General features: G+C 38.5%; 2 protein-coding genes and 1 long non-coding RNA gene across 3 annotated transcripts in view; 2 read left to right on the top strand and 1 right to left on the bottom strand.

The window, feature by feature from the left end:
• LOC110058367 (digestive cysteine proteinase 1-like) overlaps nt 1–955 on the bottom strand; it is a 35,900-nt gene extending 34,945 nt beyond the window's left edge. Inside the window, exon 1 of the mRNA XM_089279727.1 lies at nt 702–955. Coding sequence (XP_089135853.1) covers nt 702–903 — 202 coding nt within the window. The 5' untranslated portion in view covers nt 904–955. The remainder of the gene's footprint in view (nt 1–701) is intronic.
• A 6,070-nt stretch (nt 956–7,025) lies between these two features.
• LOC149097198 (uncharacterized) lies at nt 7,026–8,080 on the top strand. Its single transcript, XR_016204209.1, has 3 exons — nt 7,026–7,496; nt 7,742–7,807; nt 8,014–8,080. It is a non-coding gene; the product is annotated as an uncharacterized LOC149097198 (long non-coding RNA).
• A 483-nt stretch (nt 8,081–8,563) lies between these two features.
• On the top strand, nt 8,564–10,423 carry LOC149097197 (uncharacterized). Its single transcript, XM_089279736.1, has 4 exons — nt 8,564–8,833; nt 9,225–9,323; nt 9,736–9,797; nt 10,383–10,423. The coding sequence occupies exons 1-4, from the start codon at nt 8,667–8,669 to the stop codon at nt 10,406–10,408; spliced, it is 354 nt and encodes a 117-aa protein (XP_089135862.1). The 5' UTR covers nt 8,564–8,666; the 3' UTR covers nt 10,409–10,423.
• The last annotated feature ends 1,886 nt before the right edge of the window (nt 10,424–12,309 follow it).

The raw sequence follows: 12,309 nt of genomic DNA, 5'->3' as shown, positions 1-12,309 counted from the left end.
AAGCTAGGGTGAGTGTGTGTCCTCATAGCAATTTGCTTTTAACTTGAGTATTTTGCAACATCATTTCTCTGTCACAATATTGCTTGGTTACAACTAATATAACAGTATTTTTCACTCTTTTAAAAAAAAAAAGTCAATAATATAAGTTCATAAGCTTTTTAGTTACAGGAAAGTGACGACTCAATCATATGTGCAAAATGTTTTCTTTTTTAATGATGTTTTTCATATATATTTTTTATATTTGCAAAACTAGTAGGTTTTACATCAGACCAAGCCTTTATTGTGCGCTCAAAGCATAACAGAGGACTGATTATGTTTGTTCAAATTAAATTCCAAATTGACACCTGCAAATTATAAAGGCTTGACCAAGACCATATGAGAATCAGGCCGCATTTTAGGAAATTTATATTGCAATTTTAGATCAACGTTTGCCAAAATAAAAACCAAAAATCAGCTTCATTGTAATATAGAAAGTAAGGAAACTGTGAGCTAAAAACCAACTAGCTGGCATGTAGCCACAAGGTGCTAGGGTTTTCGATCGCTATCTGGCTATCCTGTGCAAACTTCTGAGTTGTTTGCAACAGTACACAGACCTGCTCTTATAAATATAACTTTAAGACGTGTCGTATTAAAGAGAGGAACTTATTTTGTTTGGCATTTCAACACGTGCCACAGAGGCAACGTTGATGAAATAACCTTACCTGCGTAGTAATCAATCCTGCTTCTGCCATTTTGGCCGTCAAACCAGACTTGGAACGGTTCGACAATTTCAGCGTACGGCAACGTAAGCACTCCGGACACAGTGTAAACATTGGACCACTTTGGAGGTGAATTCACATCCAGAGACTTTCCAAACGAATGAGACAGAAGACACAAAGCAATCGCATAAAAAAGTGCTGCCATCGTCGGACTTCACTAGCTTGCCCGAGGCTGAAACTCGTGACTGTCACTACATCTCGGCTTACAAGAGGAGTGAAAGCTGGAACCAAGTCGCCGCGCGCGAACTTTGAAACGCAAAAAAGTGCCACAAAATTTTACCCCAGAATTTTCCAGGGAGATGGATAGGCCATTATTCACTGCAGATTAACCCTAATCCTAACCAAAAATTAACCATATCAGTGAGAATAACCCTATTAACTGTTGACTTGTAGACTGCACACTTGAAAGATAGGGTCGGTTTTAGGGTCAGAAGACAATTTTAGAGTTTTCGCTTAGCGTTTGGATAGGGTTAGGACTGACTGTAATGTAGACCACTTGTCAATCTACGTAAATAGTTAAAATGAAAAACATCAGTACTAAAATCACCCATTACGAAGGACTAGTGATACTTCTATCCAGCACATATTTGCCCTATTCGTATTTCGGTCACCCTCTCCACCCTTCCACCTTTTCTTTTCTGCCCCTGCACTATCGTAATTTCCGTAGTGAGGGTGTAAAGTAAGACAAGTGCCATAAGGAGTAACGCTCGAAACGTCTGAAACATCAGCTTTACATACTCACTACGGCGCTCAATTTCAAGTTGATAAACAGCTTTGTGCTTCAGTTACCCGCCGAGGCAGCCCAACAGTTTCTTTAGAAACTACCGTGGAATTGGGAAACCATCGTAAGCGTACACCCTCAGGACGCGAAAAGCTGTTCAGAACTGGAGCTGGCAGCTTACTAGAATAGTTCTCGTTAGCGGCAACTAGAGTTGCAAGGGAATGATGACCGCCAACGGGAGCTTACCCAGCTTACGATAAACATTGGGAATGTATTAAAACAACAAATAACTCTTTGTTTTTGTTTTATTGCCTTGTTCAATGCCGCGATAATGGCGATAACTGCATATACTGTTCTGTGTACTGCAGTACTAGGACTGGTCGTTAGAAATTAAAGAACAAATCATAATTGCAGCCAGCATTAACATTAACATTAATAGTCTCACTGCAGCAAAAAGCAGTGATACAGTTTACAAATGTTTGTAACTATCTTTCAAAGTCAGGCCCAATTCCTTTCAAGTGTACGTCCGTTCACGGAGCTTAAAAACAAAGGAAAAGTCTTGATCGTAAGTGCTTGCGGCCGCTCGCGAAAATGTCTGCTTATGGGAATCAGTAAATACAGAGTTTATATGGGAGTTCAAACGGGATTTTGTGAAGGTGGTCGTAAGCAGAACTGTCCGCTTACGAGAGTGTTCTTTGAGAGTGACTTTGGTCTTAAAACACATCCGCGAAGAATATCTAGAAAGGCGGCAAAGTAAACTGAAAGACTGAACTAAAAACAGAACTCTCGTGTCAATTATCTAGACAAACTTCTGCTTTTGTGGAGTACGTACCAATACAAAATGTTTCAAGAACAGTTTCAAGTCTCTAAAATGAATGCCAGTCGAGTACATGCATGTTCTTCCGTAAGTTATCGAGGACTCGCTTTACAACACAAAGTTGTCTGCAATGTGTTTCATTCTGGAAAACACCCATACTATTACAAAATTAAAGCAATAAATTTAAAAATAGGATCCAAAGTGAAACATGGTTAGTATCCATGGTGAAACGCCGTGAAAGCGTTCAGTAGCTTTCAGGGGCTTGCAAGTATCCATGGTGAAAAGCCGTGAAAGCGTTGGCTTGGACAGTCTCACGTGATAGTCATGTTGACGCATTTTCTCGACCAATCGTTGCCTGTTGTGCCAGTTTGAACCTAGGTTGTCGTCAGCTCAACGCGCTCTATTACGTCACAATGGATTCAGGTATAAAAGGACGCGCGTTGACAAGAATCGTCATTTTCTCGTTGTCTCTTGCAGGGTTAACTTTACGACGTTCGCTTGGCAATTTAGAGATTATGGGCTGCGTGTTTAGTAGAAATGAAGCTTTGAGCTTCCGGAAAAGGAGAAAGGTGAGCAAAGTTCAAATAAATCTGAACTTTTCTCAGAATTCGTGAAGAAGTAGGACTTTTCTGTGACTGCTTGTTCAAACGGTTTTTATTTTAAAAAAAAACCGTTAGGCTTTGTGACGTCAATGCACACGCCATCCAAATTTGAAATTTGCGCGAGATCTGGGGCGAAACTGTATTGCTGGAAACCTGGTGACCAAATAAATTCAAACCCAACGGTCACATCCGCGTGCAACATCTGTTGAACACAGGAAATAAAAGATATGTCCACTACATAAAACAAAACCGTCCGTATTTTGATCACACCGAATACATAATATTTATTACGTCTGCCTTCCGTAGTAACATTGTTCAAACATCATGAACTGTATTTAGATAGGTTTTGAACATCTCCAGAGGTTGCAATTTTCTAGGACGCTACTCTTCTTCATTGTTTATGCGCACTGATTTTTTCGTGGTATTTTCATGAGTTTGTTAGCCTTAAAGATTGTTGAAAGTGCGTCAAACCTACGCGGGCTTTAAAAAGAAAAATAAACGATGTAGACCTTTGCCAAACATTAATCAGGATGACCAGAATCTTAAGGATCGTAACTTACAATGCGACTTCTCAAACATCGCCACCCTTCAAAACTCCGGGTTTTTTTCACACGATCGCTTTTTCTCAGCGTTTTCGTTAGGCAAACGAAACACTTTAACACGCCCAAGGTTCAATGCAATTCATCGTGTCTGTAGTCTTAGTCCAGGAATTTTTCCAGACACGGTACTCGAAACGTTGCTTAAAGTGCCACTGAAACGAAATTTTCGTATGTGAGATTTTTGCTTAGTAATAACGTTTCAACCTTACTTGGAAACACTGCAGACTTTTTTTTCGCATACGGTAAGCGAAAACTGCTTTTTCAGCCGTTCGAAATTGGCTGGTTAAGCCCAAAATTGGCGGCCATCTTGGCGCGGCCAAAACAGCCTAGTGACGTCACTGGTTGTATTGCTCTCATGCCCCGCTGAAAATTTAGAGTGATTATGGGAGAAGAGAATACTGTTCGAAGCCCCCCAAAAAACATCTTAAGGACATCTCAGGGCTGTAAAGCAGATAATAACTGTAGCCTTAGACATGAAGAGGTGGAGAGTCGATCCTGGGGCTTTTCAGTCTATTTAATTGGATATTTTATGTAAGCAAGCAAACGAGTGGGAGTTCTTAGATCGCAAAATGATCGGGACTCTTAGTGAAATGGCCAGCACTCAATTAAACAATATCTACACTCATAAAGTTAAAAGACATGAAAACAAGAGAAAGCGGCTTTTGAAAATATTATCCGGAATGCTGCTGCACGAATCGTAGCAACAACGTTTCGAGTTTTCGAGTCGCTTCGCTTCGAGGAAACCGGACGCTTTGTGAGTTTCACCGCGGACGAGATTGTGCCACAGTGACCTTTAGTCTAGTTGTATCTGCTACATCCTACAAGTTATCACAACAGCAACAATTTAAGAAACCCTCTTCTTTTATATGAGGGAGCGAATTTAAACTATAAAGGTAAACTTAGCTGCCATGACCCTACAATTATATGTTTTCAGGAAACGAGAGAAAGCGTGACAATGTCGGCGGCGAAAGGTCGTATATGCAAATTAGTTCAAATTCTGTTTAATAAACCTTCGAAAGGAGTGCAAACTAGTGACGTTTAACGAATTGCTTTGAACTTGAATACTATTAAATGAAGATCATAGACATAAGTATGTGCTAAAGAACTCCAAGTTATCCATCGGCCGTGAAATATTACAATTGGGAGATACGTGTAAAAGAGAAGCGAAATTCCCACTTTGTTTACACTGATACGTATGCGGCGATAAAGCAAACCCTGCTGCGGATCACAATTTTCAAAGATACATTTTGTCTACCACAAGAACTCTCACTTATTAATATCATAAAAAGATGCTCTCTGTGTGCAAAGAAGTACTCGACTCAAAGCTTGTGGACCGTTAATAACTTCATGATTGTGCGGATGGCTGATGCGCTTACGGCTTTTAATGTAGCAAAGTTGCCGAGGATATATTCGAACCTTGTTACTAGACCTTAGATAAACGTGAGAATCCAAATTTCAGAACCAGGCTGAAAACAGACGACGAAATATCGTGTTTAGGCTTCAGGACGTGATACAAAAGTTGCCACACTCGTCTTCGAAATCTCCAATCGAGTACTCAAGATGTTCGAAAAGTATACTGAGCTGTTCTAATCTGTAGCATTCATTTTGGTGAATCTACATTCTTTGGCGCCCTCCAACGTTTATGATGTGTATTTCCTGTCAAGGCTGGACTGAAATTACAAGGTAGGAAACTAGTAGGTATCGACAATATGAAGAATAAACTTAAATAAATCAAGTGAAAACAAGAGAGAATCTTAAGCGCTTCTTGCGTGAATACAACCAGTGACGTCACAAGGTCCTTAAACTCGGTTCCAGAGCCCGGACACAGTTTTGCTCCAAAAAGTCGATTTCAGCAGCTAAAAAGAGCACTTTCCTTTAGGATTTGACAGAAATAAAGTTCACCATTATTTTAAGCACATTTGAAACTATAAATTGGGCTAAAAAAAGAGAGTACGAAAATTTCGTTTCAGTGGCACTTTAAGATCATGATATCACAACTTAAGAAGCGCGTTAAAGCAATCTTTGACAAATAAAAAAAACGCCTGGTTTTGTACCCAGACAGTGAGCGATTTTCACCGCAATCATTTAACAAACACTTAATGCAATATACAATAAAATATACAAGTCAGTGACAAAAAAAAAAACGGCACTTTTATGGACTAATGCAATATTTGTTTGGATGAAAAATCCTCAGGAATCATAGCCTGCCTGTGAACAGGTTCCTGCGAGGGCAAAAACAAAAATGAGGGAAGCTCTCGGTTAGCTTAGCCGCCTTTTTTCTCTTCGTGCTATAACCCAATCAGGAGCCTGTTCCCAGGTTACTGGCAGCACAGGAAAAACCACAAGTGCTAAGATGGAGGAATTTTCTCTCTTAAATGCCGGTTATTGAAACCTTTGTTTAAAATCAAACAATCTGAGATTATTTTTCCGCGTTCTATCGTAAACGCGAAAAGTAGTAGAAGGAGATGTCATACTTTGCAACATTTCGTCCTGTCGTTTGTATAAGATACGTTAAAAAACACAAATGCTAATTTACCGTCACAAGGCTGTTCTCGACGGCAGATCTTACTGTTTTTCCTGAGTGTTCAAGATTTCATTCATCCGCCAGTGATAGAGCACTCTCACAGCAGCCGTATTGGTGTTCTCGACCAATAGGAAACATTTCATTAATCTTTGCCTGGAACGGCGCCGAAACACGGAGACGTACGCCCTATTGGAATTATCAAAACTATCCTTAATTGAACGCTTTCTTCCCGATAATATCCGTAATTGGTGATATGGAGAGAGCTTTGTCCGATTGACGTATCTGAATCAGCATACTGATCAGTTTCACCTACTGAAGAAGGGCTAGGTCCGAAACGTTTAGTTTATCAGAACAAATTTGACTCTTTTCAGAGCATATTAGCCTTATATACTGAAGGGAGAGATCGCCAAACCAAACAAAACCCGTAGGCGTTCACCTCCGGCCTATAAACCAATCATACTGTTCACTTCCCATTCCTTTATGTCTGAGTACACTAGTAGTATTTTTAAGGTGACATGATTTTGATTTAGAAAGCGCCTATTTGAATTCAAAGTTTTCATATTCAGGCGAAAAAATACAGGCACAAGTAGCCCTCAGAGAATATCTTTTAATTTTATGACTGCGTTAATTTTGTCTTAAATCTAAATTTCCAGCTCATAATACAAGGCTATATAACACTCCTTCGTCCATTAAAAGTGCTGACGTTTGCAAACCTGTTTCTCCTTAGATACCAAAGATACACCATGGCCGTGAACGCCTTTCAACATCCTTATATGGCGTTCGACCCGTCAAAAAGCCAATACAAAATTACCCCATACCCCCTAAACCAACCGAAAATCATCCCACAACATCTAAGTGTGTCACGAACATTAAACATATATATGAGAATATTCACCAGGAATATTCATTACTTGGTTTTTTGACGGGGGGGAAGAACTTCCCAGACGAGGAATTGGTTTTTAACAAACCAACATCCACATTAAAAGGTATCTACTTTACTTAAACATAATTTATCATATCTACCAGGAGCTATTACTGAGAACTATAACTGAATCGTATGCCTGATGGAGCCCTAGATTTTCTATAAAATACTTTCCAATGTTTTTTTTTTCTTTTTTCAATATCTCAAAGACAAAGGCTCGTAACCAAATCGACTTAGTGCCGAAGGTCCGCTTGTGACAGGTTAAGTCCGTAATTTCCACGTAATTATACGAGTCTTCGTTATAAACTGTTACTTATACCACAAAATACACCAACAGGTGCTGAGCCTGTCTCTATTTAAAGCACACCGGTCGTAGTGAGGCCTAAAATTATTTCATTATTTACAGACAGCTGTTAATAGCTAAATCTATCTGTTGTAATATTTCTTACGTAATATATCTATGTTTGGTACTTTGTTTAAGCAATTCCTGAAGTTCTTCCTCAGCCAATTGATACACCCAACACTGTACTTGGTGATTGTACGAGCCAGGAAGGTAACCATTATCACATATAAAACATCAATAATCATTTTAGACGTTGATATATTAAATCGCAGCTGAACTTATCAGTTAGCTGTAGACATTTAGCTCGTGGTTATCTTTATTCATTGTCGTAAGCCTTAATTACGCATTTTTATGTCCTTGTAAGTACAAGCTTTGATTTTTCTGAGTGTGCATGTAGAACTATTTCTTGCTGTCAGAGTACTCATACTTATCGCGTAATTTTACTTCTTTTTCAGCCATTCATGAAGTTCCTGAGACAATCCCAGCCTCTGTGAAGCTACCGAATTGTCTTACCTATGAAGGTAAATATAAGTAAAAAGAAAAAAAAAATGCATTCGAATCAGTGACACATCAGGCCGGTGCCTATCTGCGCCCCCCAACCCCCCCTCTCCCCGAGTGCGGTGTTAGTCCATCACAGGGCCACCACCAGTATCTGATTTGCACTCGTGAGATGATACCTACTTATTTCCATAAGTATTTTCTGATCGTTTTGTATTTGCCTTAATAGGTCTTCATGAATATGGCTTCCACCTTTTTACGCTCGATTCCGAAAAATATTGCACCTCCGTCGAGAGCTCAGAGTAAGTGCTTCGTTTTTTATTTTTTGCTTTCTGGCCTTGCTAGATGATAATGGAGATATTGATTTTATTTGATAGCCCAAGAAAATTGTAATCGTTGTTGCGTTAGTCAGAGCTACTAGGGAGCTTAAGCAATGACGACGGCGACACCGAGGACAACGCCTAGTAAAAAAATGAATTGATGTTTATCTTTGAATTTCGCAATTGTCTAGATCTATTCAATGCGCCTATTGGTCTCAGAACTTGCTCAAGCTAAAATGTACTGCCAGCACTGAATTCCAAATGAAAATACGAAAAACTGATTAGCCGCCGTCGTTCGCGTTCTCCAAAATACACAGAACTTAGCCATTTCACGTTGTTGCTGTGCGGAGGACGGTTAAGAAATGTACAAAGATTCGTAAGGCACGTGCTCAACCATTGCTTCTCTCAGTAAATCTGTTCAGGGTCTGTTGTTCGGTGACGTTCTCGTTGCCGTTACCATCGTGGTTTGCTTAAGTTCGCTATTGGTTTCCAAACAGCGAATGACAAAAAAAAAATCGATTTTTTTTTTAAGAATTCCAAAGCTATTTTACACTGTAATTTCATGTTGATCTTTTTTTATTCATTCCACAGCTACCTACCAGAGGCAATAAGTTGCCTGATTGGTCAGGGCAGGTTTGTCGTTGTATACAAACAAAACTTTGGTTACACTGCATACCTGCCCGATCAGTCCGCCTATGCCAGGGATCTTTTTGACGCTCTTTGTACCCGGTAAGTTTTCAGTTATTACGTGAACTTTTCAGTTATTTTCCATGCACTAAATGTCTTCACTCAAAACCTTTTCTACTTCCAAGGGCGATCTTTGTAACGTAAAAATTGTGATTGATTTTAACGCCACTTTTAAACGAAGAATATAATCCTAGCATAGTTACCGCTGTGATTATTTTCCCCAAGTTTCCTCTCTTAAATTAGACTAATTATAAATAAGTGGCTTTAAAATTTTTTTTTTTCAGGGACATGTATTGTATTTTAGATATTTTAATCCTGAGCTCAGTAAATGTATTGGTCATATGTCCAAGGGACTACTTCAAGAAACCCGCCAAAAAACGGCTTTAATACTTTATTAACTTTGTTATGTTTTTTTCATATCTATTTTACTCAGGCTTGGCGAGCAACTATTGCGTATTGTATTCTACAATCCCTCTTGGTATGTTCAGGTCTGCCTTGACCTACAAAGCAGGAGAAGTTCACACTTTTTTAGGTGAGTGTCTAATTAAGTTCAAGGCCTCCTTATACTCCTGAGGTTTGCACCACACCCGTTTGACTGAGTACAAGTAGCTACAAGTAGCAAGGAACGTGCAGGAAACGTGTCGGGCGATGCATACACTTTCTACACTGATATGATTACAAGTTGCATGTAATTGAAAAGTTTCAAATATCTAATTTGTTGACAAGAACTAAGTCAAATTGCTGTTCATTGTACTGACACGTCTTCATTCGTATGAGCGTGTTGTGCCTTATATAGTGCGTTGATATTAGACTTCAGTGGAAACAAAGCGCTGAGTTTTCGTCAATCATCTCATTTTTGCACAATTTGTGCAGTGAAACCTGGCATTAATCGTCCAAACTAAACTATGAAGTGCAAATGAAACTAATCGACCTTTTCATTTCAGCGTGGCAGCGATGGAAAAGCTTATGTTCACTCAGAATCCAGTTGAACTCGCCAAACTGACAGGTAGCCATTATTCGACAGATTTTTTAATCATCAATATTTCTATTCCTGTCTGGTAACAGTGACTGTGTTCATGGAAGTTATGTCATGCAAGTTTTCAAAAGGCTGCCGGTTTTCTCATACCAGCACAAACGTTTTTAGTTTATGGATAAAACGATATTTTATTGATAGGTTATCAGGCTCTTTAATTCAATTAATTATAAATTTTATAGTATATATAAACAGTAGCCTCCAGTTGGCGCAAAAGTATGCACGGATATTTGTCCGCGGACATTATCTGTTCCGAAAAGCGAACAGTTTTCCGAGAGCGTAAACTGTGAGCTTTGAGGAACAGATAATGTCTAAGGACAAATATCCGAGCATATTTTCAAAGTCAAATGGAGACTATTGTGTTTATTATCCTTGAAATATTTTTTGCAACATGCGCAGTTTTGAAAATTGGGGAATATTCTCGGATGTTCCCAGTTTTAGCTGGGAAATATTCGGTCACGTGACGCGTTTAGACCGATCGCGCGCGAGCGAAATTATTTGATGAATTATGTATTACATAACATTCTATTCAGGTTTTGCTGTTTATTCTACTTTCAGGTTTTCCCGGACAAATTAAAGTGTAACTTCTTGGCCTGTAATTAATTTAAATTGTAAAAATAATAAAAATCACACGACGCAGTGGCATGTAAAATTTTTATTTAAGTAAAGTAAAGTAAAAGTACAAAATAAAAACCAACTTAGTCTTAGCAGTAACATTAGAGAGGAAATGTAGTTTTTGAGTTGAATCCTTAAAGTAAAGCTAGCACGGGGTGTGACAATTCTAATAAAAGCTGCTTGAAAAGTATACCTACTAGTGAAGGTCGCCTCAAAATTTCTGAGCATAATTCTAATCCAGTGTCCTGATTTCTTTGGCTTTTGTCTAAAATATTTTGTTCGTCCGAAACAGAGCTTATTAAAGTTGTTACCCCATGTGATCGAAACAAACTGTAATCTGTGAAATTTATCAAAGAAAACAGCCATTCACTGTAATTTATAAAGTTCATGTCTTAGGAAATTAACTGTTACATGTAACTAAGGAATTCAGCTTCGTTTCTTTAACTTCCTAAATAAACAATTAATTTTATAAAAACACAACTTTTTGCCTTCTTGAGTGTTTGATTATTTATTATTAAAGCTGAGACATTATTAAAGCTGATATTGAAGTTTACTGACTCATATCAATGTTTGAGATAAGCTTGTTTAATTCAAGTGAAATATTCATGTGTGTAACTCAAGAACTGATGAGATGGCAAGTACATCAACCTTGAATTTAAATCCTCTTTTCAATTCTTTATTTTTTGTATAACACTTTTTCCCTTGAATTAATAAATCATTTGAAACAAAAGAAGTTGCTTGTGTTGTCTTTGCTCTATATGTGATACGAAAGAAGTTAGGAGGGCGTTTAAAATAGTATTAAGGTGTAGGGTATCCCCCGGTGGGGTGTCTAAACAATAGAGCCGATATTATATGAATTCTTGTTTTTCTGGGAGCAAACGAACTGTCCAAAATATATATATGTTATTTGCCGGCTGGGAGATCCGACCCTAAGCCGGCAAATAACATGTTTATTTTTTTTTCCTGCAGTAAATTGGTTTTACAGATTACAAATGGGTTTGATTACGCAACTCTTGTCATTGAATCGGCTTGCGCGCCGTCTACTAACGATTTGTAAAAAATCTCGGCAACGAGCAAGTGACTCAGATAGTAGACAAAGAAAGATGTATTAAAAAGCAGATTTTTTTCCAACTACTTTGTGTTAGTTGCATTTATTTCACCAGTTAAGTTCTCCAAAATTGTTTTTGCGGTGTGAAATTTCGTGCGAAGTTAAAAGTTTTACTACAAAAACAATTTCTGTCAGTCGTTGCTTTTGAAATTACTTCGTCACTTTTCTACCGCAAATTGAATAGCAGAAAGCGAGGAAATTCGTTAAGTGTATTCCACAGAAATTCTTCTAAATACAGCAACGATCAGAGAGGTAAACTCGACTGAAATTGACTCAAATTTTACGGCGAGAGAAACACAGGATTACGTGCCATTACAGCGCCAAGCTACAAACAATTAAGCAAACTCTCACAACTTCAAAACACTCAATTGAATTTACTTACAGTAACTTTCCTTGCCATTTTAAAGTGAACAGAGATAAACTCTCGTCGACTAATCGTCGACGGATGTGTAAAAAAGGCAAAAGATTGACGATTACCGCTAACTTTTAGGAGCGAAATTTACGCAGCGGGAAAAAAATTCGGCCCGTGGCTGCCCGTGGGCCGTATCGTAAAAAGCTGGAGCGGTCACGTGCGTATGATTACTTGAGCCAATCAAATTCGAGGATTTAGGATTCCGGCCCGATCAGATTCTGGAGAAAAAAATAAAGAAGTGTCTGTAAGGAGAGGTTCAAGTCACATGTCAGTCAAATACGAGAGGCAGTGTTTTCCCACATTTCTAAACGCATAGTGGAGTATTTTTGAGGAAGAAAACGAGAAGTAAC

Source organism: Orbicella faveolata, unplaced genomic scaffold (assembly GCF_042242905.1).
Source record: "Orbicella faveolata isolate gen_17 unplaced genomic scaffold, um_ofav_v1 contig_47, whole genome shotgun sequence".
Classification (NCBI taxonomy): Eukaryota; Metazoa; Cnidaria; class Anthozoa; order Scleractinia; family Merulinidae; genus Orbicella; species Orbicella faveolata.
The sequence above is the reverse complement of the archived record's forward strand: the minus strand, read 5'-3'. Positions and strand labels throughout refer to the sequence as shown.

Bases quoted from the DNA above. Each gene is read 5' to 3' on its own strand.
- LOC149097197 (XM_089279736.1), top strand. From the start codon at position 8,667: ATGTTGATCTTTTTTTATTCATTCCACAGCTACCTACCAGAGGCAATA. The intron at 8,834-9,224 runs GTAAGTTTTCAG...TATTTTACTCAG, and splicing joins TTTGACGCTCTTTGTACCCG to GCTTGGCGAGCAACTATTGC. The intron at 9,798-10,382 runs GTAGCCATTATT...TTCTACTTTCAG, and splicing joins TGAACTCGCCAAACTGACAG to GTTTTCCCGGACAAATTAAA.